The sequence below is a fragment of the Prionailurus viverrinus genome, chromosome E2 (genome assembly GCF_022837055.1).
Source record: "Prionailurus viverrinus isolate Anna chromosome E2, UM_Priviv_1.0, whole genome shotgun sequence".
Classification (NCBI taxonomy): domain Eukaryota; kingdom Metazoa; phylum Chordata; class Mammalia; order Carnivora; family Felidae; genus Prionailurus; species Prionailurus viverrinus.
In genome coordinates, this window is record NC_062575.1 from 28,290,549 (window position 1) to 28,314,297 (window position 23,749).

The 23,749-nt window shown below is 53.5% G+C and overlaps 1 protein-coding gene across 7 annotated transcripts; it reads right to left on the reverse strand.

The window, feature by feature from the left end:
• Window positions 1–282: 282 nt before the first annotated feature.
• On the reverse strand, window positions 283–19,543 carry ADGRG5 (adhesion G protein-coupled receptor G5). 7 transcript variants are annotated; one of them, XM_047836315.1, is made up of 14 exons: window positions 18,998–19,543; window positions 17,834–18,017; window positions 13,161–13,262; window positions 12,883–12,961; window positions 12,425–12,490; window positions 12,086–12,242; window positions 11,407–11,523; window positions 10,783–10,896; window positions 9,164–9,316; window positions 8,303–8,424; window positions 7,789–8,048; window positions 5,286–5,403; window positions 2,361–2,638; window positions 283–1,980 (listed from the first exon to the last, which is right to left on the reverse strand). In XM_047836315.1, exons 3-14 carry the CDS (start codon window positions 13,222–13,224, stop codon window positions 1,880–1,882), a joined length of 1,629 nt encoding a protein of 542 aa, XP_047692271.1. In that variant the 5' UTR covers window positions 13,225–13,262; window positions 17,834–18,017; window positions 18,998–19,543; the 3' UTR covers window positions 283–1,879. The 7 variants fall into 7 exon arrangements, with proteins under 7 accessions (XP_047692271.1, XP_047692270.1, XP_047692272.1 ...); XM_047836314.1 differs by having other exon boundaries at window positions 17,834–18,021; XM_047836316.1 differs by lacking the exon at window positions 17,834–18,017.
• Between the last annotated feature and the right edge of the window lie 4,206 nt (window positions 19,544–23,749).

The window sequence follows — 23,749 nt, forward strand, 5'->3', positions numbered from 1 at the left end:
ACCTGCCCTGATCCCTCAGCACCCTCGTTAGTATGAGAGCCCCCCTCCCCCAGGCCTAAGGAGCCTGGTACCCCTCAGGACTGGGCCAACCCCAGGCAGGGGACTTGGATGGGGACCCACATCACCCTGATAGAGGTGGGGGGCCACTCTGAAGTCAGAGCAGAGGCCACTCTAGGGAAAGTGGGGGAGGAGGTGATGAAGCTGAGGGACAGCAGGTTGTGCCTAGTGATGGCGTGCCCTCTCAGTTGACTCTGTTAATAATAATAGCAAAAACACTAATGATAACAATGATAACCGTTTATTGAGCGCTTACTATGCGCTAAGCCTCTTTATATGTTTTTTTTTTCATCTTCAAAATAGGCACCCCTACTACTACCTCTATTTTACAGATTAGAAAACTGAGGCACAGAGAACTTGAGTGGCTTGTCACATAGCTGGCAAGTGGCAGAGCCATCTGAGCCCAGGCAGTCTGGCTCTAGAGACCACAGTACTCACCACCCAGAGAAGGGCTATTTGCATCAAGAAATGAGCAGAGGGCAGAAGATCCCCCCGGGAGAAAAGGGATCCAGCTCCAGTTCCCTCTCTGCGCCCTCCACAGCCATTATTACCTGTCTGACGGCCTGGGGCGGCGCCCTGAGAGCCTACCCCAGCCCACGGCTTTAGCACCGGATATGCCCAGAAGAGCCAGAACCGGCAGCTGCGTTGGGAAAAGAGAGAAATGGCCATGTAAACGGTGTGAGAACTCTTTCTTTGGTCCCTCAGCAGGAGCAGTTCTGGAAGCAGGACCTCTGCAGCTTGTGTGTCAAGTCCACAGACAGGTGACATTTCCAGATGGATTTTGGAGCCAACGGCCTCTGAGCACAGGCCAACAGCGCCCTCTGGTGTGCATCCTGGGAATGCAGCTGGCTTCGTGAGCCCTCCCCCTCTTGGTCTGACAGATAGATCAAGGTAGGTCTCTACAACTGTGGCCTTAGCTTGGGTTTAGAATCCATACCCTCACGCCTACCACGGGAAATTCGATCCTAACCAATCATCAGATACCCAGGTCACAGGCCCAGCTGGCTCAGGTGGAGGGGAAAGAAGCTCTGCCCTCCTCCCCAGGAAGCCCTATCGCCAGCTTCTGTTCTACATGGCCTATAGGGGTCTTGGGAGCACTGGAGGAGGAGCTTCTGGGAAGGACTGGACTTCCTGATCTTTAAGAACAGGCCTGGAGTTGTGGGTCATCATAATTTGGGGGGACTAAAGGAAAAGCAGCCTCAGGCATAAGCTGGTGAGGTCTCAGACACTGGGGGAGACTCAGCTCTGGGCTGGGGACCCTGGGCCAAGATGTGGCCTGGCCCTCCCCAGAAGGAAGGTGGCAAGGCCCAGCAGGAAATATCCAGGGCAGATTGGCAGAGACCCCGCCCCCAGCAGGCAGTTGGAAGTAACGGGGCCCACTAAGACCTTCTTCCCTGGTTTTACTCAGTCTTCACAAAGCTCTTGGGCTAGGCAGGACCGAAGCCATCTGCCCCATGTCACAGATGTGGAAACCAGGGTCAGGGAGATGACAGGCCCAAGGTCATACAGTAAGACTCGGAGCCAAGCCTTGAAATATGGCCTCCTGACTCCCAAGCCAGTGCTCTGCCCATGGGCCTGACCGGGTACCCTGGGCCCAGGCACCCCAGTAAAGTTTGCTGACCCCCAGCGGGGTTGCACCTGTCCCGGGGCAGAATGCCCTGCCCTCTGGGCCCGGGGAAGCCATGGAGGTAGGGAAGCCTCCCTGGAGGGCACAGGGGCTTCTGGTGTCCAGCAGCTGGCCTGCCACCTTCTCTGGTGGGAGCCAGAGTCTCGGGCTGCAGGCAGCCAGAGAGGCTACGGGTTCTGGGCCAGCGGGCCCAGACTACGGCATCGTCTGGGAGGAGCTGAACGCCTCCATCTCTGCCTCCACTTCTGCCTCTGAGCGGCACCTCTGGGAGCAGAACCACAGGAAGAGGAAGAAACCTGCAAGCAAAAGACTGGTCAGGGGGACACTGGCAGGAGCAACGTGGCGCCCCACCCCGAATCCAGGGATCTCCTCGCTGGGGGTGAGCTGAGCTTCCTTGAGGCCCAGGAGTCATTCTTAGGGCCCCTTACTGTTGGAAGCAGAAGGGGCAGAGCGTAGAAGCTGGAGGACCAGCCACCACTAGGCCAGAAGGTGCCTTTGTGCCAATTAGAAGGACATGCTCCTTCCCATGGGCAGAAGGAGCCCCCAACCAGCTTGGCAGGGGAGCTGGATTTCGGCCCCTGACTTGCCCCCTTGGCCTGAAGCCCTTCGGGCTAAACATCCACCTGCCGCTGTGCACTCCCCTTGGGGCTTCTTCCACGCCTCCCGCGGGCCCTACCGTACAGCGAGTTGAAGATGGTGAAGAGGAAGAGCTGGGGCAGCAGGAAGACACCAAAGGAGAAGAAAGCCAAGGCCCAGGTGGTGCCCAGCAGCAGGGTGAGGCCCAGCACGGTGACACTATCTCGGCAGGCCCGGGTGCCCGGCACCTTCTCCTGCGCCCGCAGCCTGCGCACGGCCCGCAGCGCCCAAACCAGCACCACCAGGTTGAAAAGGGATGTGAGGCCACCATAGCCCATGACCAAGATGTTGTGCACCCAGGGGCTCCGCACCCAGCATCTGTAGAGGAGGGGTGAAGTTCAGGTCGGTGTGGCTCCCAAGGCCAGGGTGGGGAGGAGATCCTGGTCTCTGGGCCTCTGGATGGGCTCCCGAACCTGGGCCTGTCTCCTGGCCCAGACCCATTGTTTCTTTTCCGACCACACGTGTGGTGAAGTTCTGGGCCCAGCTTTCCAGCCAGGCCACCACATTAGGCCCCACCTGCCACCTCAGCCTCCTGCCTCAAGCCCCCCAAGCTCTCCTTTCCAGCCACACAGGGCTCTCTCATGCCTCCATGCCTTAACCCACCTGAAAACTCTTCCTCTCCTTTCTACGTCTTACCTCTCTCCCCTTCCACGGCCAGCCAAACTGCCAACTTGTACGATACTGTCAGATCATTGGCCCGGGGGCCCTCTTTCCTCCTCCCACCCGCCACACGGTCATCACCATCCAATCAGCATCTCTGTGCAGTGGACCCCTCCCCACCTAGACTGGGCCGACATGCTGGGCTCTGAGCAGTAAACAAGCTGTTGCAAGTCGGGGCAGCCTGGTGGAGGGGCACTCACGGTGACGTGTGGACCAAGGAGCAGAGAAGAAACAGCAGGAAGATGCCACCGAGGACTGAGGAAAGAGCAGAGGCCTGGCAGTGGCCCCAGCCCCGCTCCTAGACCCTCCCTGAGGGCTTCATGCCCTTTGCTTCCCCAGGACACCTGCAAGACAGGTGGTACCTTTTACCCACTCAGACACCGTGTCCCATGCTTTCTGTGGATTAGCCCATTCGGTTCTCATGATGACCCCATGAAGCAGGTGCATCACCATCCCCATCCTGCTGATGAGGAAACTGAGGCTCTGGCTTAGGAACATGCGCTAGTAAGAGGCAAAGGTGGGATTTGAAGTCCCGGGCTCAATGCCTGTGTCCCTGTCACAGTCGCCTGCTCGAGCCCCTGCTGCGGCAGCCACCATTCTTGAATGTGATCTTGGGGATTTATCCAAGGGACTGAGTGTGGTCATGGATCATTCCTTTTCACCACAGTGTGGCAGTCCAGCAGGGGTGGCTCTATCGCAATTTACTAACCAGTGTCCCGTCAGCGGGCACTGGAGTACGTTCAAGGGTGTTTTTTTGTTATTGCTGTTTGTGTTCAGCAACACAAATCTACATAGGAAGGGTCTTTTAAATGCAGGAGAATAAAAGTCACAAAGCCAGATGAGAGGGAAAGGAGAAAGAAGGAAGAAGCTTTGGGAGAAGCTGGTCCTTAGAGTGGGGAGTGCTCTGACAGCCCAGCAATAATGTCCTTCCTGTCCCCACTGCAGGGGACACAGCACATATTATATTAAAACTCATGGTGAGGGGCACCTGGGTGGTTCAGTCAGTTAGGCGTCTGACTTCGGCTCAGGTCATGATCTCGTGGTTCATGAGTTCGATCCCTGCATCAGGCTCTGTGCTGACAGCTCAGAGCCTGGAGCCTGCTTCAGATTCTGTGTCTTCCTCTCTCTATGCCCCTCCCCCACTCGTGCTCTGTCTCTCTCTCTCTCTCTCTCTCTCTCTCTCTCTCTCTGTCTCAAAATAAATAAAAATTCTTAAAACATTTTTTTTAAAAAACTACATGGTTAAGGAGCCCCAAGTCACACCTCCTCTGACGAAGCAGCCTGACCCTTGCTGTGAGGAATGAACCCCACTCTGCCTCCACTCGGTGCCCAGAGTTCTCACTTCCTGGAGGCTGGGGGGCTGAGCTCTGGAGCCATCCTGCCTGTGGCCAAGTCCCAGCTCTGCCATTGACCACCTGGGTTTCCTTGGGCAGGGTTCATCAGCTGTCTGTGCCTCAGTTTCCCTAACAGTAAACAGAGGCTGACAACAGGACCCACTCCTTGCTGCAAGGTTTAAACAGGATAATTCATGAGGCCTGCCACAGAGTTGGCCCTCAGCAGTCCTGAGCTTGTGTCAGCCAGGAAAGAAAGCAGGATGGACAGCCGAATACTGGAGCTAGGTCGACGGGAGGTTATTAGGCTATTCTCCCTACATTGGCTGTTAGAAACTTCATAACAAGAGAAAGGTTAATGTCCGAGAGCACAGGAAGAAGCAACAGAATCTGGTCCCCAGACCCCCAGACCCCCAGGCCCCCCAACACACACACACACACACACACACACACACACACACACATATGTCAGCCCTGTCCTTGGGGTGTCCCAGCCCTTGCAGCACTCTCTCTGACCAGGAGGGTCTGTGGGCTGGCAGTGCTATGCCAGGCACAGATCGGGAGGTGCAGGAGGCTGAGTGAGCACAGCAAGGTGGTGGGAAAGGACAGCAGAGTCAGGCGCAGGCTGAGCTCCCCCAGTGAGGTCTGAGAGCGGGAGGGGGCGCTGGGCCGACCTCTGTGCTGCCAGGGGGTGGAGGGCCTTCTACCCGCGCTTGGGAGGCCCATGAGCAAGCACCAGAGTTCATGCCAGGGCTCCCTAGGGTTAGCTGGCCTAGGACGAGAGCCTGCCTCTGCAGGAGGCTTCAGGGATCCAGCAGAAGGTGTGGCAAAGGCCCCTGGAAACCACCCCCTCTCTGAGTCCTGGTCCCCTGCTTGCCCCACAGCCAGTGTCCTGCCTACAGCACACCCTGTTCAGAGCCCCTGGGTCCTTCCACCAGAGCCAGAGAGCCTGCCACAGCCCTGAAGGTACTCACATGGAATTGTTCTGGAAACCCGTGCCATTTTCCCGGCTGTCGAAGAGTGGGATTGTGTGAGGTCCATACACTGAATTCTGGTCAACAAGAAGGAGCAGCACCAGGAGGGCTGGGACCCCTGAGGGATGAGACAGAGTTCTCAGCATCTGTCAGGTGACCCCAGAGAAAGGTTTGTCATGGGTCCCTGGGGCTGCTAAAACAGAATCCCACTGAGCAAGTGGGGAGGGAAAGGGACTGTTCCGAGCCCCCAGCCCCTGCCATATTGTCCAGCTTCCAAGCACGTAACCCAGAGGTCTGAGAGGAGACAGCTCTCCAAGATGATGTTAGTGAGGACTCTAGGGTGGGATGGCAATGGCAGTAGCAGTGGGGAGATCGAGCTAATGGGACGGAGGGTTGGGAGAACTTGTGAGGAAACAGAGATGCTCAAGAAGGGCTAGGATGGCGATAGAGGTGCCAGTGATGGTGATGCCAGAGATGGTGGTGAAGACGAGGATGAGGATGGTAGTGATGGTGGAGGTGGTGGTGAAGATGATGGTGGAGTCAGAGGTGGTGATGGAAGTGGTGGTGGTGGAGTTGATGGTGTTAGAGGTAGATATGGTGGAGACGATGGCAGAAGTGATGGTGGTGTTAGAGGTGGAGGTGATGGTGGAGGTGTTGGAAGTGATGGTACTGGAGGTGTTGGAGGTAAGGTGTGGAGGTGGTGGAGGTGGGGGGGATGGAACTGTTAGAGGTGTCGGAGGTATGGAGGTGTTGGAGGTGTGGAGGTGATGGAGGTGTGGGGGTGGGGGGAATGGAGGTGTTTGAGGTGTGGAGGTGATGGAAGTGTTGGGGTAGAGGGAATGGAGGTGTGGAGGTGTGGAGGTGTTGGGGTGGGGAAATGGCGGTGTTGGAGATATTGGAGGCGTGGAGGTGTTGGAGGTGTTGGGATAGGGGGAATGGAGGTGTTGGAGGTGTGTAGGTGATGGAGGTGTTGGGATGGGGGAATGGAGGTGTTAGAGGTGTGGAGGTGATGGAGGTGTTGGGGTGGAGGGGATGGAGGTGTTGGTGGTGGAGGGAATGGAGGTGTTGGGGTAGAGGAGATAGAGGTGTTGGGGGTGGGGGGAATGGAGGTGTTGGAGATGTTGGAAGTGTGGAGGTGTTGGAGATGTTGGAGGTGTTGGAGGTGTTGGGTGTGGAGGGGATGGAGGTGCTGGGGGTGAAGGGAATGGAGGTGTTGGGGTAGAGGGGATAGAGGTGTTGGGGGTGGGGGGAATGGAGGTGTTGGAGGTGTTGGAGATGGAGGGGATGGAGGTGTTGTGTGTGGAGGGGATGGAGGTGTTGAGGGTGGAGGGAATGGAGGTGTTGGAGATGTTGGAGGTGTGGAGGTGTTGGCGGTGTTGGAGGTGGAGGTAATGAAGGTGTTGGGGTTGAGGGGATAGAGGTGTTGGGGGTGGGGGGAATGGAAGTGTTGGGTGGGGGGAATGGAGGTGTTGGAGATATTGGAGGTGTGGAGGTGATGGAGGTTGTGGGGATGGAGAGATTGGAAGTGTTGGGGATGGAGGTGTTGGAGGTGTGGAGGTGTGGAGGTGAAGGAGGTGTGGAGGTGGAGGGGATGGAGGTATTGGTGGTGGAGGAGATGGAGGTGTGGAGGCGCTGGAGGTGGAGGGGATGGAAGTGTTGGGGGTGGAGGGGATGGAGCTCTGGAGGGGATGGAGGTGTAGGGATGTTGGAGGTGTGGAGAGGATGGAGGTGTTGGAGGTGGAGGGGATGGAGGTGTTGGGGGGGAATGGAGGTGTTGGGGGTGTGGGGGGATGGAGGTGTTGGGGGTGCGGGTGGATGGAGGTGTTGGGGTGGAGGGGATGGAGGTGTTGGGTGTGGAGGGAATGGAGGTTTGGAGTGGAGGGGATGGAGGTGTTGGAAGTGGAGGGGATGGAGGTGTTGGGGGTGGGGGGATGGAGGTGTTGGGGGTGGGGGGATGGAGGTGTTGGGGGTGCGGGGGGATGGAGGTGTTGGGGTGGAGGGGATGGAGGTGTTGGGTGTGGAGGGAATGGAGGTGTTGGAGTGGAGGTGATGGAGGTGTAGGAAGTGGAGGGGATGGAGGTGTTGGGGGTGGCGGGGGGTGGAGATGTTGGGGTGGAGGGGATGGAGGTGTGGAGGTAGAGGGAATGGAGGTGTTGGGGTGGGAGGGGGTGGAGGTTTGGGGGTGGGGGGAATGGGGGTGTTGGGGGTGGGAGGGGATGGAGGTGTTGGGGTTGGGGGGAATGGAGGTGTTGGGGTGGAGGTGATGGAGGTGTTGGGGGTGGAGGGGATGGAGGCGTTGGGGTGGAGGTCGCCATGGAGGTTTGGAAGTAGAACCGACGATAAGAATAGCAGTGTAGAAAGTAGTGGTGAGCGTTGGCAGGGATGATGATCAGTGCTCATGGTCGCTATGATGAGGAAGAGGAGAAAGAGAAGGGCAGGAGAGGGTAGACTGCCTGTGTGGCTGGAAGCCTCAGGAAGCAAGGGGGAGGGAGGCTCTGCTTACCCCAACCCACTGCACACAGCTTGAGCATATATCGGCGGATGTAGATGTTGTAGACGCGCACGAGGAGGAGGTAGAGGTTGAAGCCTTCGATGGCCATCCAGGTGAGGCAGCTGAGCAGCGCAAAGTGCAGGATGGCCGCCAGTGCTGTGCATGCTGCCCCGGCCCTGGCCAGCACAGGACTCAACAGGAAGGCGACGTTCAGGAGCAGCACAGACGCATGCAGGTTCATGTGGATGTGTGTTGTGGAGTCACCCTGCTTCCTGCGGGTGGGAGCATGCCCTTCCGTGGCCTGGGGACGTCACCCAGGCAGTGCCACCCCCTGGGCTCACGGACACACAATGATGGGAACACTGAGGTTGAGAGGTCGCGGGGATCCAACGGCAGCCACACAGCAAGGCTGGTCTCCTGCCCCCATTCCCTGGAGAAGTCCACCCCACTCTGGGGGATCAATTGGATAAGGAGGGGTGCTGAGCAGCAGCGGGTGGGCGGTCCTGGCACGGGGGCAGGGGAATACCTGGCTTGGAAGTGCAGCAGGATAGTGAGAAGCGAGGCCACGACGGAGATGCTGCAGCCCACCAGGGAGATGTACGTAAGAGGCACCAGCAGCTCTGCGGGGATCGGGGCCGGGGAGAGTTGCTGCAAGAAGGAAGGGGGGATGGAGGACAGAAGCATGGGAATGCCCTCCCCGCACTCACAGGGACCTGCTAAGATCTCAGCTCCAAGCTCCCCTGCCCCACCACAAAGCCTACCATGGTCCTGACTTGAAAGAAAAGGCTCTGGCAGATACGGTGGCTTTTGCCCCCCTCAACTCCCATCTCCCCTCTCTCTATGAGAACCTCCCCTGCCTTGCTGTCTATGCACATAGACATATATGGGCACTGTGCGTGGACAGTGCACCAGGCCTGACTTATCAGAGCCTTCCCTCCTCCTGCCCAGAGTGATTGATTGAGGGATGGGAATGTGACACACTCCAGGCCAGTGGGACTCAATCCCCAAACTAGCTGGCAGAATTGGGAAAGAGCCAGTTAGAGCCCACTGGCCTCAAAGCTAGTAGGACACGAGCCAGGATCTGCTAGCAGTCGTATAATTATCCTGAAGGGAAATTCCGTCTGAAGCCCAGGCCAGTACACAGCAAACACACGTGAGAGATATAGAGCCTTGTCTTGGTGATCTTGAACATCTTGATCAAGCCATGTCTGAAGCCCAGCATAGCCTCTTCAGCCACAGGAGTTCATACGTTTCTCGTTTTTTCTCCTTAAGCCCATTTGAGTTGGATTGTCTGTCCCTTGCACCTGCCTGTGCCCTGCTCCTCTTGCCTAGACATGGGGTCCTTTACAGCTTTGACTCCCATCACCCAGACTGGATGCACACATACCATGAGAACAGCAAAGTAGCTGAGGTGGTTGCAGCGGCAGAGCACCTGGGAAGGTGACGGCTGCTCTGTGCGACAGCCCTCGGGGCTCCAGACCCCCCAGTGATCCTTGCTGGCTCCTTCCTTCCAAAAGACACAGGTCGCTGTGTAGCCTTCCTAAGGGGAGATGGTGGAGTTGGGTATGGAGGAGGTACGGGGTAAGGGGTATGGGGGAGGGCCGTGGGTCAGAGTCTGGAAATTGTGGGGGCCAAAGCTGATTCAACTGCACCCTTGTCAACTTCTTACAAGGCACTGGCTGGGCTTTGGCCAGACAGACCCAGATTCCAGACTCACCTCCACTATGGACTCTCAGAGTAACCTGGGCAAGTTGCCAAGCTTCTCTGTGCCTCAGTTTACTCATCTGTAAAATGGGATCCTCTATACACAATTTCTCAAAGAGGGTATTAAATTACGGGCAGTGAGGAATCTTGAGTGACCAGCTCTGGCTGGACAGTAGGTGCTCTACAATCAACTGTGCCCTTTCCCCTCCTCCTCATGGGGAACAAGGATATTGCAGGTGCACTGCCCAGGGCGGGAAAGAGACTCATCCACAGACAACCCTGATGCCGAGCCATGGGGGTGGTGGGGTGGGAGGAACGACACAGAAAGTGCCATGGAAAACCACTGAGCAAGGGGTAGGGGAGTCCCAAGGAGGGAAGGGACGATTGGGGCACTGAGGTCTTTGAGGACACATCAGATCTCAGCAGAAGTGGAACGAGGGCAATCCAGATAAAGAGAACTGCGGGAGCAAAGGTTCAGAGGAAAGTAAGGGAAGGATGATGGAGAAAGTGAGAGTGCAGAGCAGTCTCATGAAGCTGATGGAAAGTCAGGGCAGAATGTAGAGTCTCTGGGCTTTTCCGGAATGCCAGGGCCAGGAGAACAGAGACACCAGGGCTTGTGCTCACCCAGCAGCCCTTCTCCCTCACTCCAGGATCAGCTTCTGAGCTTCCCTTGAAGACCCATACCTGCCCCCATGGCAGATCAGATGAATCCAGCCCAGTCCCCAAGCCGTGTGACCCAGGCCTGGCCAATCCACACGTTCCATCCACCTGTGTGCAGTGATGGTGCAGGGATGGACACATGACCCAGCTGGACCCTAAGGACTCCATTTTGGAACCCTCGTTTGCACCGATGAGGAAGAGCCTCCTGGGAAGAGGGGATGGAAGTCCGACACTTTTGCTGCCATCTTACCAGAGTAGAGATCCAAGATAGGAAACCATTGCTGAGAGATGGAAAGAGGCTGAGCCAGAATGGCATTGCATCAGCCCCTGGATCCAGCCAGGCCTGAAGCTGGACAGCCCTGGACATTTCATCTGCACGAGCCCATCCTTTCTGTGTTTAAGCTGGCTTGACCTGGCTTTGCATCACTTGCAACTCAAAGAATCCTGCCTAATGTGGTAAGTAAAAAAAATTAAGCAAAACTTCTCTCTCTGATTCCTTTGACAGGAATTTTCAAACTGTGATCGATTTGAAACGGTTTGTTTTCAAAATGCTTCCACGGGTGTGGGTTTAGTTGAGCCAGAGTTCAACAGGAGCCACAAGGGGCAGGGGTGAGGTGGAAATGGGGGCACCCCCAACAGTACCAGGCTTCGGTTGTGCCAGAAGCTGATGTTGATCGGCTCACTGAGGTTGTTCACGTGTCCGTGACTCAGCTGGGCTCCCAGGACATAGTTATTGAGCAAAGATGAGTTGATACTCTGGAAGGACAGCAAAGGGCTGACTGGAGAGGATGGATGCATGGAGACCCCGGCTGAGGTCCGAGAGCCCCCCTTCACCAGCCCCTTCCCCCGGGTGAGAAGAGCAGTGTGCCTTCACACGTGGGCCAGCCTCGTAGCCTTTGCGTATGCTGTCCCCTCCACCTGGAAAGCTGTCCCTTCAGCACTCACCCCCCACCTCTCCGCCATGGATTCAGTGCATTCCAGCCTCCATCTGTCCTCGCTCACTTTCAAAGCCAAAGTTAAAAACACCTTTGTCTGTCTCCCATCTAGGGACAGACACATCCATGGTAGATTTCTTGTAATTGCACCCCCAACACCATTCTCCTAAAACCAAGGCCCAGAAAGGACAGCGGCTGGCTCAGGTTGCACAATGGGCTGGTCCCACCTGGTGCTGGTCCCTGTGCAGAGGCCAGGTGATGGTACGGATGCCCGCAGTGCCCGCAGGAAGGGGCCGGCACCTACCCTGCTTGGCCCCCGTGTGGCACTGACCTGGAAAAAGTAGTCAGTGAAGAAGTAAATGCAGATGAGGCGCAGCTCCCTGGGGCGGGTCCTGCAGGCATTCTGGGTCAGCTCTGCCGGGAACTCCATGGCGTGCGGCACCGAGGCCTATGGGCAGCCATGGAGGGGCTAAGCCACACCCGGCCCCAACACTTCCATTGCTCCCCACTCCTTGTGAAGCCTTCCCATCCTGTTCTTTCCCTGGGGCATTTCATCCCTAGGAGCCTCCACCTGCAGAGCCCTCTCCTCCCAGGCTGTACTTCCTCCCCAACTTCCTGAGATCCCAGGCCCTTCCTCCAGGCTGCCCCTGCCTCGATTTACCCCACCCAACTGGGGCCCCGGGGGATGGAGCTCGTCAGCCCTCAGCGCCCAGACGGTCAGCAGGAATCACACCAGAGTCTTCCAAGGACCCTGGCTTCCCTGGCCTCTCCCACTGCCGCCTCCCCTCGGGGACCTGCAGAAGCAGGAAGAGGACATTGCCCTTGAGGGGCCACAGAGCACCCTCTCTTTCCGCCATTCACGTGAGGAATGTCAGCCCCATTTTACAGAAGAGGCAACTCACAGCTATTAGGGCAGACCAGATTAGTTGGGGGAAGTCCAGACCTGAAGCCCCTGGAGGATTTCTAGGGTCGAGACCCTGGCTGCCCTCCATCTCCTGGCCCCCTCTGACCTGGGGGACCCGCTCCAGAGTCGCACTGCTCAGTGCGAGGCCAGTGAAGTCACAGCCCAGCTTGAAGGCCAGTGTCTGGATGCTGTGCGTCTGCAAGGTAAGGTTCTTGCCCTCGAAGCTGGTGTTCAACAGGCTGCACTCCAGGCCCCGGATAAGCCTGAGGGTGAGAGAGCTGGCCAGGGTCTGGAGTGGGCGTGGGGGCAAGAGGGGCCCCAGACAGCCAATAAGGGCAGGGCTTCCCCCAGCCCACATCTGCTACCCCTACCTCCGGACCTTTGCACACACAGTGTCTGGCACACTCTTACCTCTCCACCCCACTCATCCACATCTCCTGATTACCTCTTGTTCAGGTCCAGATCTTTGGACACCTCCTTCAGGAAGATTTTTCTGGATTTTTTCTGCTGACTGAGTGAAATGCCACATAGTCCCTGTGCTCCCCCTGGCCAGTCATCAGCACCATCCCCTCACCCAGAGCTGCGAGACCATTCGAGAGCTCGGTCCAGCTTTGCAACTCCTTCCCAGGAAAATGCAGAGACCCACGATTCTGCACCCGATTTCATGGCATCCATAGTTAAAGGCCCTAAACCAGACAGCAAACTTGATAAGGGCAGGGACATGGTTAACCTGCATCTTCCAAGCCTCGTGCTGGGCACACAGTAGGTACTCAATAACTGAATGTTGAATAAATGGATTAATGGTCTACACTGGACAACCCTGGACCACTGACTCAAGGTGCCAGCTGGGGGTGGGAGGCACAGCTGACTCAAGGGGGGGGCGGGGAGGGCCGCCCAACTCACCCACGAAACGAACTCCCATTGCGGCTCCTGGACGTCTTCTCCAGGTTCTCCATCCAGCTCAGGGGTTCTTGGGACTCCTCTGCGGGGCAGGTCACGCCTCCACATCAGCCTCTGTCCCCACAGCCTCTGGGCCCTTCTACCACAGCCTCAGCCTTGCTGCTGCCCCGGGAGACCTCAGTGCCCTCTTTCAAGCTCCCTTGGTTTGGGTCGTCCCCCTTTCACGTCACAGCCACGGGCCCGGGCTCAGATTGCCCCCCAGTTCAGCAGCACCCCCTTACCCACTGTATCACTGTGAGCAATCATGAGGCACAGGCAGAGGAAAAAGACCCTATGGCCATCCATGTCCTGTTCCCAGTCTCTTCCAAAAACTAGTTTCCAACCTGGAAAAGATGCATGCCATTGTCACCATGGTAAAAGAGTGAGCTCTAACTTTTAGGTGTCCAGCATGTCCCAAAGGTAGGACATCTAGCATTTTATATATATATTTTAAATGTTTATGTATTTTTGAGAGAGAGTGAAAGAGCACAAGCAAGGGAGGGGCAGAGAGAGAGGGGAACAGAGGGTCCAAAGCGGGCTCAATGCTAACAGCAGAGAGCCTGATGTGGGGCTTGAACTTGAGAGCCATGAGATTACAACCTAAGCCGAAGGCTGATGCTTAATCGGCTAGCCACCCAGGCACCCCAGGACATGTAGCATTTTAATTAATCCTCGTTACTCCTGCATTTCACAAATGAGGAAACTGAGGCTCAGAGAGCAAGTGGGCTTGCTCTGCTTTAGGATCCCTGAGCCTGGTCTCTGCGACTCCAAGAATCCCAGATTGTTTGTTCAGAAATGCCCACCATTACCAGCTTTGCCTGAGTCACTCTCCCTCCCCAAAACAATGGTCTGTCTGGGGGCTTCTCCAGGGCGCTGACTTCACCCAGGGGGAAGTTGCTTGGGAGCAAGCAACAGGTAACCCTGTTGAGCTGTGTCATTAATTCACTGTGTGACTTTGGGCAGGGGTCTGTCCCTCTCAGCCTTCATTTTCTGTGGTTTTAAAATAAACCAATAAACGTCTGCTTAACTATAGCAAATCTATGTTAACCCCCCGAAACTCCACTAAAATGAGCGTGAGTGGATAAACGGGCGCAAAGCCACAAAGACAGAAGAGGAAAGAAGTCAACAGCAGGTGAGAAATGTTAGCAAAACTTTGGAGGTTCCAAGGAGGTGACCACCTGGTAGTCAGTTTAGCCAACCGTAAAGAGTTGAGCCCCAGTGTCTGCAGGGGGGAGAGGTGTGGAGTGAGGGAGGGGAGAAGGAGAGGGGACAGGGAGAAGGTTTAGAGCCCTGGGAGCACTTGAGAACCAGAGGATCGAGAACCTCTAAAAGAAGGGTGAAGGCAAAAAAATGGGGGATTGATGGTGGTGAGTCTTTTAAATGACCAGCTGGGGCCCCAGATCTCCTCTGTCACCCGGGGTGCCCAGGACTATTGTCACCACCCTACCACCCTCAACCACATTCCAACATAAAGTTCATTCCCGAGAAACAGTGCGTGCCAGAGGACCTGAGGGCAAGGATGGGATGCCATTCAGGTATAGAAAAATTAAGCCGTATCCTTTCCTCACCACTTCCTCCACTCAGCCTCCAGAAGCCTGCAGCAGCCAGGTGACGATGCTCTAAGCCAGGAGAAAACTCTTTGCTGAAGAACTGGCTATTCCAAGAAAAGTATCCTATAGCTACTGAGGTTTTGATGTTCCTCAGTGATATGGCCAGGACCGAACTCAGGTTGGAGCTTTCCCAGTTATCAGCCCTGACAAGCAATAAGGCTTTAGTGCTGCACTCTTAAAGGTGAGCGGTCAACCGAGGATCACTAGGTATTTTAAAACATACACCCTCTTTCAGAAAGCTGCTGGAGGACGCGCTCCAACAGAATGAGGGAGTAACTTGTGAAAGACAACACAGGACACAGGAAACCCTAGCGGAGAGGAGACAAAGCTATTCCCCCGGTTGTAGGTTGGACAGCAGGACCGGGTATATCCTGTCCAGAAGGGAGCAGGAGAAAAGAAGTTTCCAGGAGGAAGGCTTCAACAAATAAAAGGAAGAGAAGGAGGAGATTATGCAGATTAATTGGGTGAAGCATACACAAAATCTTTCTGTACTATTTTTTTTTTTGCAGCCTCCTATGAATTTGTCATTTTTTCAAAAGTAGAAGTTCAAAAATACAGTACACTGGATCGCCACGTCACTATCGAAAGTTATGATGTCAATAGTAACATAAAAGAGGAACACAGTATATTATTACGCATTGAAAAGAGCAAGTTGAACATAACACTCACAATATAATCACATGTATGGAAATGTGTGCAACTATACATGCTTAAGCCTAGGAGGGTATCTAGAAGAATGGTCACCAAAATGCTAATAATGTTGGGGAAGGAGGATTACTCTCTTTTTTATGTTTTCTGTATAGTTCACATTTTCTGCAACGAACATGTGTTATCTTCAAAACAGAAAAGCAAGTTTTTAATGCTTAGAGTTTTTTTATTTTTTACTTGTTTTTTAATTTTTTTAACGTTTATTCATTCTTGAGAGACAGAGACAGAGCATGAGTGGGGAAGGGGCAGACAGCGAGAGGGAGACAGAATCTGAAGCAGGCTCCAGGCTCGGAGCTGTCAGCACAGAGCCCGACGCGGGGCTTGAACTCACGGAGTGTGAGATCATGACCTGAGCTGAAGTCGAACGCTCAACCGACTGAGCCACCCAGGTGCCCCAACTTAGAGTTTTTTTTAGTGCTCCAAATGACTAGCATTATGGAAAAAATAATGGTGACATATTGCTTATGTAAAACAAAAACCATGTTGCAAAGCAGTGTAATCCAATCCTTGTAAAAGTCATATTTTTTCATATATGCAAAATGTGGAAGATGCAGGGGTCACTTCTGGGTACTAGTTTGACTGCCCATATTTTCTGAAGTTACCCTGCGTTATAGTTATATATTTCTCGATCTTTATTTGCTCTTTGCTTTTGGAATTTACATCTTTCAAATATAAACAAGCACACAAGCACATAAAATCAAAGTATCCCTGCTGCCCGTGTCACCCAACCACTCGGTTCCTCATTCGTCACCCCCAGGTAACTATTATCATTAGTGTTTTGTGGACTTTCCCAAGTTTCATATATAGATAAGCACACATGGGGCACTTGGGTGGCTCAGTCAGTTAAGTGTCCAACTCCTGTTTTTGGCTCAAGTCATGATCTCATAGATCAAGTCCCGTGTCGGGAATCTGTGCTGATGGCGTGGGGCCCACTTGGGATTCTCTCTCTCTCTCTCTCTCTCTCTCCCCCTCCGTCTCTGCTGCTCCCCTGCTCTCTCTCAAAAGAAGTAAATAAACTTAAAAAAATACATATAAGCACATATATATGATTCTTCTCATTTTATTAAAAAAAAGCACACTTTTTCCTGTTCTGCACTCTGCATTTTTCTCTTGAAAATATATCTTGGAGAGCTTTCTGTAACAGTTCCTAGAGCTTCCATTGTTTACTATTACAACTTCATAGTCTAACGTTGGAGGGATAAACCCTAACTTCTTCAGTGGGTGCCCTGTGAACAGCTAGTTGTGTTGATTCCAGTCTTTGGTTCTTTCCAAAGTGCAGCTGTTCTGATGTCATTTCCCACGTGTGCAAGTTCACCATCTGCCCTTTTTAAAAAAAAAAAAATGTTTCTTTCTGTTAGAGAGACAGAGAGAGACAGAGTGTGAGTGGGGGAGGGGCAGAGAGAGAGGGAGACACAGATTCCAAAGCAGGCTCCAAGCTCCCAGCTGTCAGCACAGGGTCCGAAGCGGGGCTCGAACTCACAGACTGCAAGATCATGACCTGAGCCAGGGTTGGACGCCCAACCAGCTGAGCCACCCGGGAGCCCCACACCTGCCCATTTTTATATCAGGTTCGACTCTTCCTTATCTTCTCAAAACTCTTCACATAATAGGAAAATTAGCTCGTTGTCTACTGTGTGAGTTACAAATATATTTCCTAGTTTGTCATTTGCCTTTTAACATTACACATGGTCCTTCTGCCGGTAGGAGTCTTTTTTTGTATGTATAATTTTTATGTAATCAGAATTAGCAGCATGTTCTCTTAGGTCTTCTGGATTTTGAGTTGTAGCTAGAAAGGCCTTCCCTGCTCCAACATTACAAAGGAATTCTCTTAAGTTTCTCCTCGTCCTTTTAAGTTTGCATTTTTCACATTGGAACCTCCAGTCCATTTGCATCGATCCCGGAGTACAGCATGAGATGGGGATGTGATGGTTTTTTCCGGGTAGTCGTACATGTGTCTTAACACTATTAATATATGTGTTGATTTGAAAAGAGAATAGAGACTTTGGAGTCACAGAGTGCTGGGTTCTTATTCATTTGGCCACTTGGTTATTTATTAGGCTGTGTTACCTCGGGCAATTGACTTGCCCTCTCTGAACCTCAGAGAAGACAGGAGGAAAAACATTTGAGGGGACAAAGGAAGCTGCTGAATGAAACGATTTAAAACTTTTCAGATAAGAAGTCTGAGGACCCAACAGCGCAGACAGATCTCGGGTCATCTTGTCTACCCCCTCACTGTGTGAATGGAGGCCCAGACAATGGTGCAGATTTGACCTCTAGGGTCTGGACCGTAAAGCCAGCTCCCCAGGCCCTTGGCCACCCTGCTCTGTGTCTACAGAGGGAAGAGGGGCCTAACCCCACCACCAACTGGAGAAATCAAGGTCAAAGCAGAAGTGACACCTCTCCCAGACCCCTCAAATAGCTGTGGTTACCACTCCCTTTCCCAGGGGGCAAATCACAATCCTCACCTCTGCTTAACACACCCCTCTCCCCTGCCCTTCAGAGAAGCCACCGTGCAGCATTGCCCCACACCCTCACCCGGCTCACCGTGGCCCCACAATTCATTATCTGAAGCTCCGTGGGAAACAGAAACCCCCTACCTGAGGTCCAAGATGGTTCCAGTTGACTGTGGGGAAACTGGAAACCACACAGGAGTTTGCCTGGGAGGTGACGGCAGTCCTGTGGTCAAGCCAGGACTCAAACCCAGGGCCCAGACTCCAAGTCCAGTGCTGTGTGCCACAGGCTCCCAAAGATGGTTGGGTTGCTCTACGGAAGAGTAAGCCTCTATCTAGGTCAACAGAGAGATAAGGAAACAACAGGGTGGAGACTAGAGCCTCTAGAAGATGCAAATTTGATAGCCACTTCCAGTATTCAGTGTCTGGGCTGGGACGTGGGGCAATAACTCTACTTCTCTGTGCTTGAGGGCTTCCCATCTGTAAACTGAAGCCAAGGACACCTATTTCTCAGGGAGAGAGACACATAGATATTTCCATGATCCCACTGCAAGTTTAGGGCTCTGACCCAAAGCCCCAGCTGGAGATACATCTGAGCATATGCCTCGGGAACCACTGCCTTCCTCCCTGGGGCTGACCGTGCATCCCCCCCGCAGCCTGCCCTCTCCCCGGCAGCACCAGGCCTGCTGAGCCAGCCATGCTCCTGGAGCCCCCACGGCTGGCCTCACCCCAGCCTGGGTGAGGACTGAACCTGTGGTCTCTGCAGGAAAGCCCTGACAAATACCATTATTAGCCCCATTTTACAGGCGGGGAAAGGGAGGCCACGCGAAGGCCCAACTTAGTGACTAAGCCAGCACTGGAGCCATTTCCCTGAGACATAGAGTCCCCGGGCTCCAGTCCAGCTCACTCTGAGAGGAATGGCACCAGCTCCCGTTTGCCCAGTACAAACTCCATCCAGGCCCTTCCCAGTGTCCTCTAAGGTGCAGGCTACCAGATTAACCCCACTGTACAGATGAGGAAACTGAAATCCAGGAAAGTCTAATAACTTGCCGCAGGTCGCAGCAGGGAGCCAAGATTTGAACCTAGTGCCTAAACACTCCTTCGTTTAAATTGCTCTCTTTTTTTAAAATATAGATTTCTACATTCCCAGGGATCTGGAGTTGCCCCCAGAGAGTGAAGGGAATGAGGTGTGTCCCCAGCTTGCTGCTCCCAGGATGTCACCAATCCTGGGCCCCGGCAGGCACCTGCTGGGGACCGGGTGGATAAGGACAGGTGAGGGAGTGGGGAATAGAGATGCTGGATGGGGCTGACCTGTGAAGCCGCTGCTGCTGTGCTGTTGCCACGGGCTCCCAGCTCCGGTCCACAGAACAAAAGGGAACTTGGATGCCTCTGCCGGCCGCCTCCTCTCTGCTCCCCTCAGTGCTCGGCACGGGCTCTCAGTCCTCCCCTTCTCTCTGCTCTCCTTGCCCCCACACGACACAACACAACACGCTCTCACTTCACTTCACTTCTTCTTTCACTGCAGCCTCTTGCTTCCTCTGGTCTCTGGGCTCAGAACACTTCTTGCTTTCACTCCCCAGCTCCTGCAGCACTTCCTGGGGATGGCAGTACCTCAAGGAGATGTCTGATGTCAGTGGGGGAAGGGGGGAGAGCTGGCCCTCGTGGCACCCCACAAGGTTTCAAGACCTGCCTCTGCTCTGCACCTCTTCAGCCTTAGTTTTCCCGTCTGCAGAAAAGGGAGAATGACCCCTGCCTGAACTGACAATCAGAGTGATGATGGCCGGGACCTCAGGCAAAGGCTGGGTCGGATTGCCTGGGTTCAAATACCAAGCCTGCCATTTACTGGCTGCCATTTACTGGCTGGGGGACTAACTGAAACTCTCTGAACCTCAGCTTCCCCTCTGTAAAATGGAGATAAGACAGTACCATGTAAGGGCGCCTGGGTGGCTTGGTGGGTTAAACATCCAACTCTTGATTTCAGCTCAGGTCATGATCTCTGGGCTCATGAGATCAAGCCACGAGTAGGGCTCTGTGCTAACAACACAGAGCCTGCTTGGGATTCTCTCTCTCCTTCTCTCTCTGGCCCTTGTCCACACACACACACTCTCTCTCAAAAATAAATAAACACACTTTAAAAAGGAAAAGAGAGAGATAGTACCACCTCATGGGGTAGTGTGAGGTTTATAAAAGGAAGTGCTGCGAAGTCACCAGAAGCGCTCCACAAAGCTCCCCTGTTTCACACATGGGGGAGACTGAGGTCTGGAGAGGACAAGGGCCTGGCCCAGAATTACCCAATGCAGAGCCCTCCGGGGCAGGGTCTTGCTCGGAACAGCGCTCAGAAAATGTGGCCAGACTTGGGGCTGGTAGGCTGGTCAGCCGGTCCTATTCCAGCCACTTCCTGTGCAGGATCCTAAGGGGAAGGGGAAGTATCTGTGTATTTTGGTGGGAGGCAGGTGCTCTCTCTTGTCCAGCCAGACTTCCTGGGCAAATTCCGGCTCAGGAAAGTATTTTTCTCCCCCCGGGATGAGAAGGGGTTGCAGCAAGGAGGAGACAGGCAGGTCCCAACAGCGTCTCTCTCCTCTTTCCCCCAGCCCGTGGCCCTTCCAGCATCAACCCAAGTGCCACCCACAGGTAGCTCAGGCCTCTCTGGGAAGGGGGAAGAGAGCTGCCTCTTGGAGGGCAGCGAGATCTGAGGGGAGCACAGGTCCACGCATCCAGGTTCCGCACTCCCTCCCCCACTGCAAGAGGCTGCAGGGTAAAGGCTTTGCAGAGACACCTGTGCACTTGTGTCCTGAACCCATGGCCACACTCTTGCTAGACGACTTGGGAAAGTCCTTGCCTTTCTCCGAACTTTGGTTTTCTGTGGCCACAACCCAGGCCATGACCTCCAGGCTCTTCATTTCTGAGGTCTCCTGGCCACCTCTATCTAGGGCTATAACACCAGCAGCCTTCCTCCTCGTGCTGTTTGCGAGCCCAAGAGGCTGCTCTCAGGGCTCAGGACGAGGCCCTGCTCACGCCAAATCCCCTCTATTTCCCACCTGGGATCTGTGCCAACTTCACGAAGCCTTGCCTCAGTAGCAGTGCTGGTTTTACCTCACCGTGCACTCCAGACCCTGGAAATCACCACCAAGATACTCCCCGGCTCAAAAGCCAGCAGTGGCTCCCGATTGCCTTCGTGGTCCAGCCCCGTCCAGCTTCCACCCAGCTCTGGATGGGCTTGCCACATTCGCATCCACCTCCCCGCTCTGTCCCAGCTGGGACGCACACGTACTGGGCAGGACCCCAGCTCTTCTCCATCCCTCAGGCGCTCAGGGGCAGCTCCCCTGAGTCCAGCTTCCCCTGAGAAGGCTGATCTGCCTCCAACTCCCCTATAAAACATTCCAGATGCTTCAGCTTTAGGAGGCGTGCCAGTCCCTTGCTCAGCCCCCCAGGCAGGGAGGAAGCAGCAAGCCACCTCCCTCTCCCCATCCTGGGAGAGCCACACACCATCCCTAGGGAAGCATCTCTCTCTCCTCATGGGGGCTATTCACCCCGTGATCTGCAAGAGGACGGTAAGTGGGACCCCCAACAGGACATTACCTAAACTGAGTCACACCATGAAGAAGTCACTCGCTGTTCATTGTTTTTCAATCCTGGCTGCATCCAGGAGAAACCTCCATTTAGAGCTGAACTCTCTCTAACTTGTCTCTACTACTGCCTTGTGTCCTTATCTTTTCAGTTCTCAATCTTTTATATTGGACTCAGAAAACTAGATACCTGATTTTTAATAATTTTTTATTGTGGCAAAATATACATAAAATTGACCAGTTTAACCATTTTTTAAGTGGACAGTTCAGTGGCAGTAAGTACATTCACAATGCTATACAACCCTCACCACCATGTGTCTCCAGAACTTTCCCACCTTTCCAAACTGAAACTCTGTCCCCATTAAATAGCAACTTTCCCTACCCTCCTCCCTGCAGCCCCCTGGCAACCACCAGTCTACTCTGAATCTTATCACTCTAGGAAACTTCTAGAAGTGGAATCACACAATATTTGTCCTTTTGTGACAGGCTTATTTTCCTTAACGTAATGTCTTTACAGTCAATCCATGCTGTGGCATGTATCAGAATTCCCTTCCTTCTTAAGCCTGAGTAACTTTCCTTTGAATGTACAGACCAATTTCATCTATCCATTTGTCCACTAACAGACACCTGGGTGGCCTCTACCTTTTGGCTATTGTGAAAAACGCCCCTATTTAACAAAGAGCAAGTTTCTAGCTAGATTTTAGTAGCATTGTTTGTTCGCGTGACATTAATTTTTGTGATTTTCTTCTATTTATGGCAACTGATACAGATTTCCTGCTTACCCTAAAATACACATACATCCTAAAAAACGAAATTATTTAGAGGAAAAGAGCTATGTGTTGATGGCAAAAAGTGGGGGCAGAGGTACAAGACAGAAATGCTGGAATGTGGGAAATACCAATACAAACCTCAATCAAAGGCTGAGCTGGGGAAGGAACCCCTTTGGTGGGGCCACCGGGAGGCTGACACCAGATTAGATGCATCCAGAGGGCAGTCTGGGTGTGTGGTTTCAGAGACAGGGGTGACAATGGTAAGATTGAAAGAGTCAGATCTGGGTGCTGAGACCTTCTGGCTCTGTGACCCAGGGCCTGTCACTTGACTTCTGATTCTTACTTTCCTATGAGTTGGTGATAACTCGCGGGGTGGCTTAAAACTGAGATAATTCATGGGGCGCCTGGGTGGCTCAGTCGGTTGAGCGTCCGACTTCGGCTCAGGTCACGATCTCACGGTCCGTGAGTTCGAGCCCTGCGTCGGGCTCTGTGCTGACAGCTCAGAGCCTGGAGCCTGCTTCGGATTCTGTGTCTCCCTCTCTCTCTGACCCTCCCCCGTTCATGCTCTGTCTCTCTCTGTCTCAAAAATAAACATTAAAAAAAAAAATTAAAAAAAAACTGAGATAATTCATACGAACTGCCAAGCCTATGGTCAGTACCCATCTTGGTTCCATGACTGGGTGGGATCTCCCCATCCCCTGCAAGACACTCCTAGGACTACTTCCTTTCTTAGGAGAGAGGGCCCAACTGTGATGTTCTCATTGGAGCTCAGCTTCACCACTGACTCGACCTCTTCAACCTTCTTTATCCCTCTATCCCTACTGTCGCCTCCAGAAACCCTGGGAAAGAACCAGGGGGTTCTTGGCCCATTGCTGTCCTTACCGGCTGTGGACTTCGGGGAAGTCTGAGCCAAAAGCCCCCCCACCCCCACCCCACCCGGAGCATTTCCTCAAGTTTAAAAGGGGGAAGTCTTGGGGCACCTGGGTGACTCAGCTGGTTAAGCAGCAAACTTCGGCTCAGGTCACAGTCTCAACAGTTTGTGAGTTCCAGCCCCGCGTTGGGCTCTCTGTGCTGACAGCTTGGATTCTGCTTCCGATTCTGTGTCTCCCTCTCTCTCTCTGCCCCTCCCCTGCTCAGGCACTCTGTCTTTCTCTCTCAAAAATAATAAACACTTTTTTTTAAAAAAAGAGGGGGAGAATCTCTGTCCTCTGAGTACTTAGTAACTGACTCTCACAGCCCAGGTACAAAGCAAAGCAAAGGCCAGCCCCGCAACATTTACGGACTAGATCTCTCTCCAACACCACATCCTCTCCCCAAATCTGTCTCCATCAGACATCAGTATTTAACCACGCAAGTAAGAAGCAAATGAACTGACAAGCAAAACTGCAAATGTTGCAAAAAGCGCAGGGCTTCATGAAGTTGGTTAAAGTGATATGGGACAAATGAAGGCATAGCTGTCCACAGAGGAAGAGAACATCGCTAAAGAGAAATGATCGCGTCCTTCCAGAGAGAATTGTTAGACTACCAAAGGATTCAGAGCAACATTTGCACGTGAAACTCTCAAATAGATTTGCAAAAATGACCCTGTTCCAGTAAAGGATCAACTCTTCATTCTAATGTCTGCATGGTTGCAATCATAATCTAAATAGTGTTAGTGAGTTAAAGCTAGTCTTTCTTCATCATTTTTCGTTTCCTTTTCAAGGTAGAGTCCCAATGTGGTCTTGTTG

Bases quoted from the DNA above. Each gene is read 5' to 3' on its own strand.
- ADGRG5 (XM_047836316.1), bottom strand. From the start codon at position 13,224: ATGGATGGCCATAGGGTCTTTTTCCTCTGCCTGTGCCTCATGATTGCT. The intron at 11,524-12,085 runs GTCAGAGGGGGC...GGCTGCCCATAG, and splicing joins CTCTGGAGCGGGTCCCCCAG to GCCTCGGTGCCGCACGCCAT. The intron at 8,425-9,163 runs GTATGTGTGCAT...TCCTTCTTGCAG, and splicing joins GCTACTTTGCTGTTCTCATG to CAACTCTCCCCGGCCCCGAT.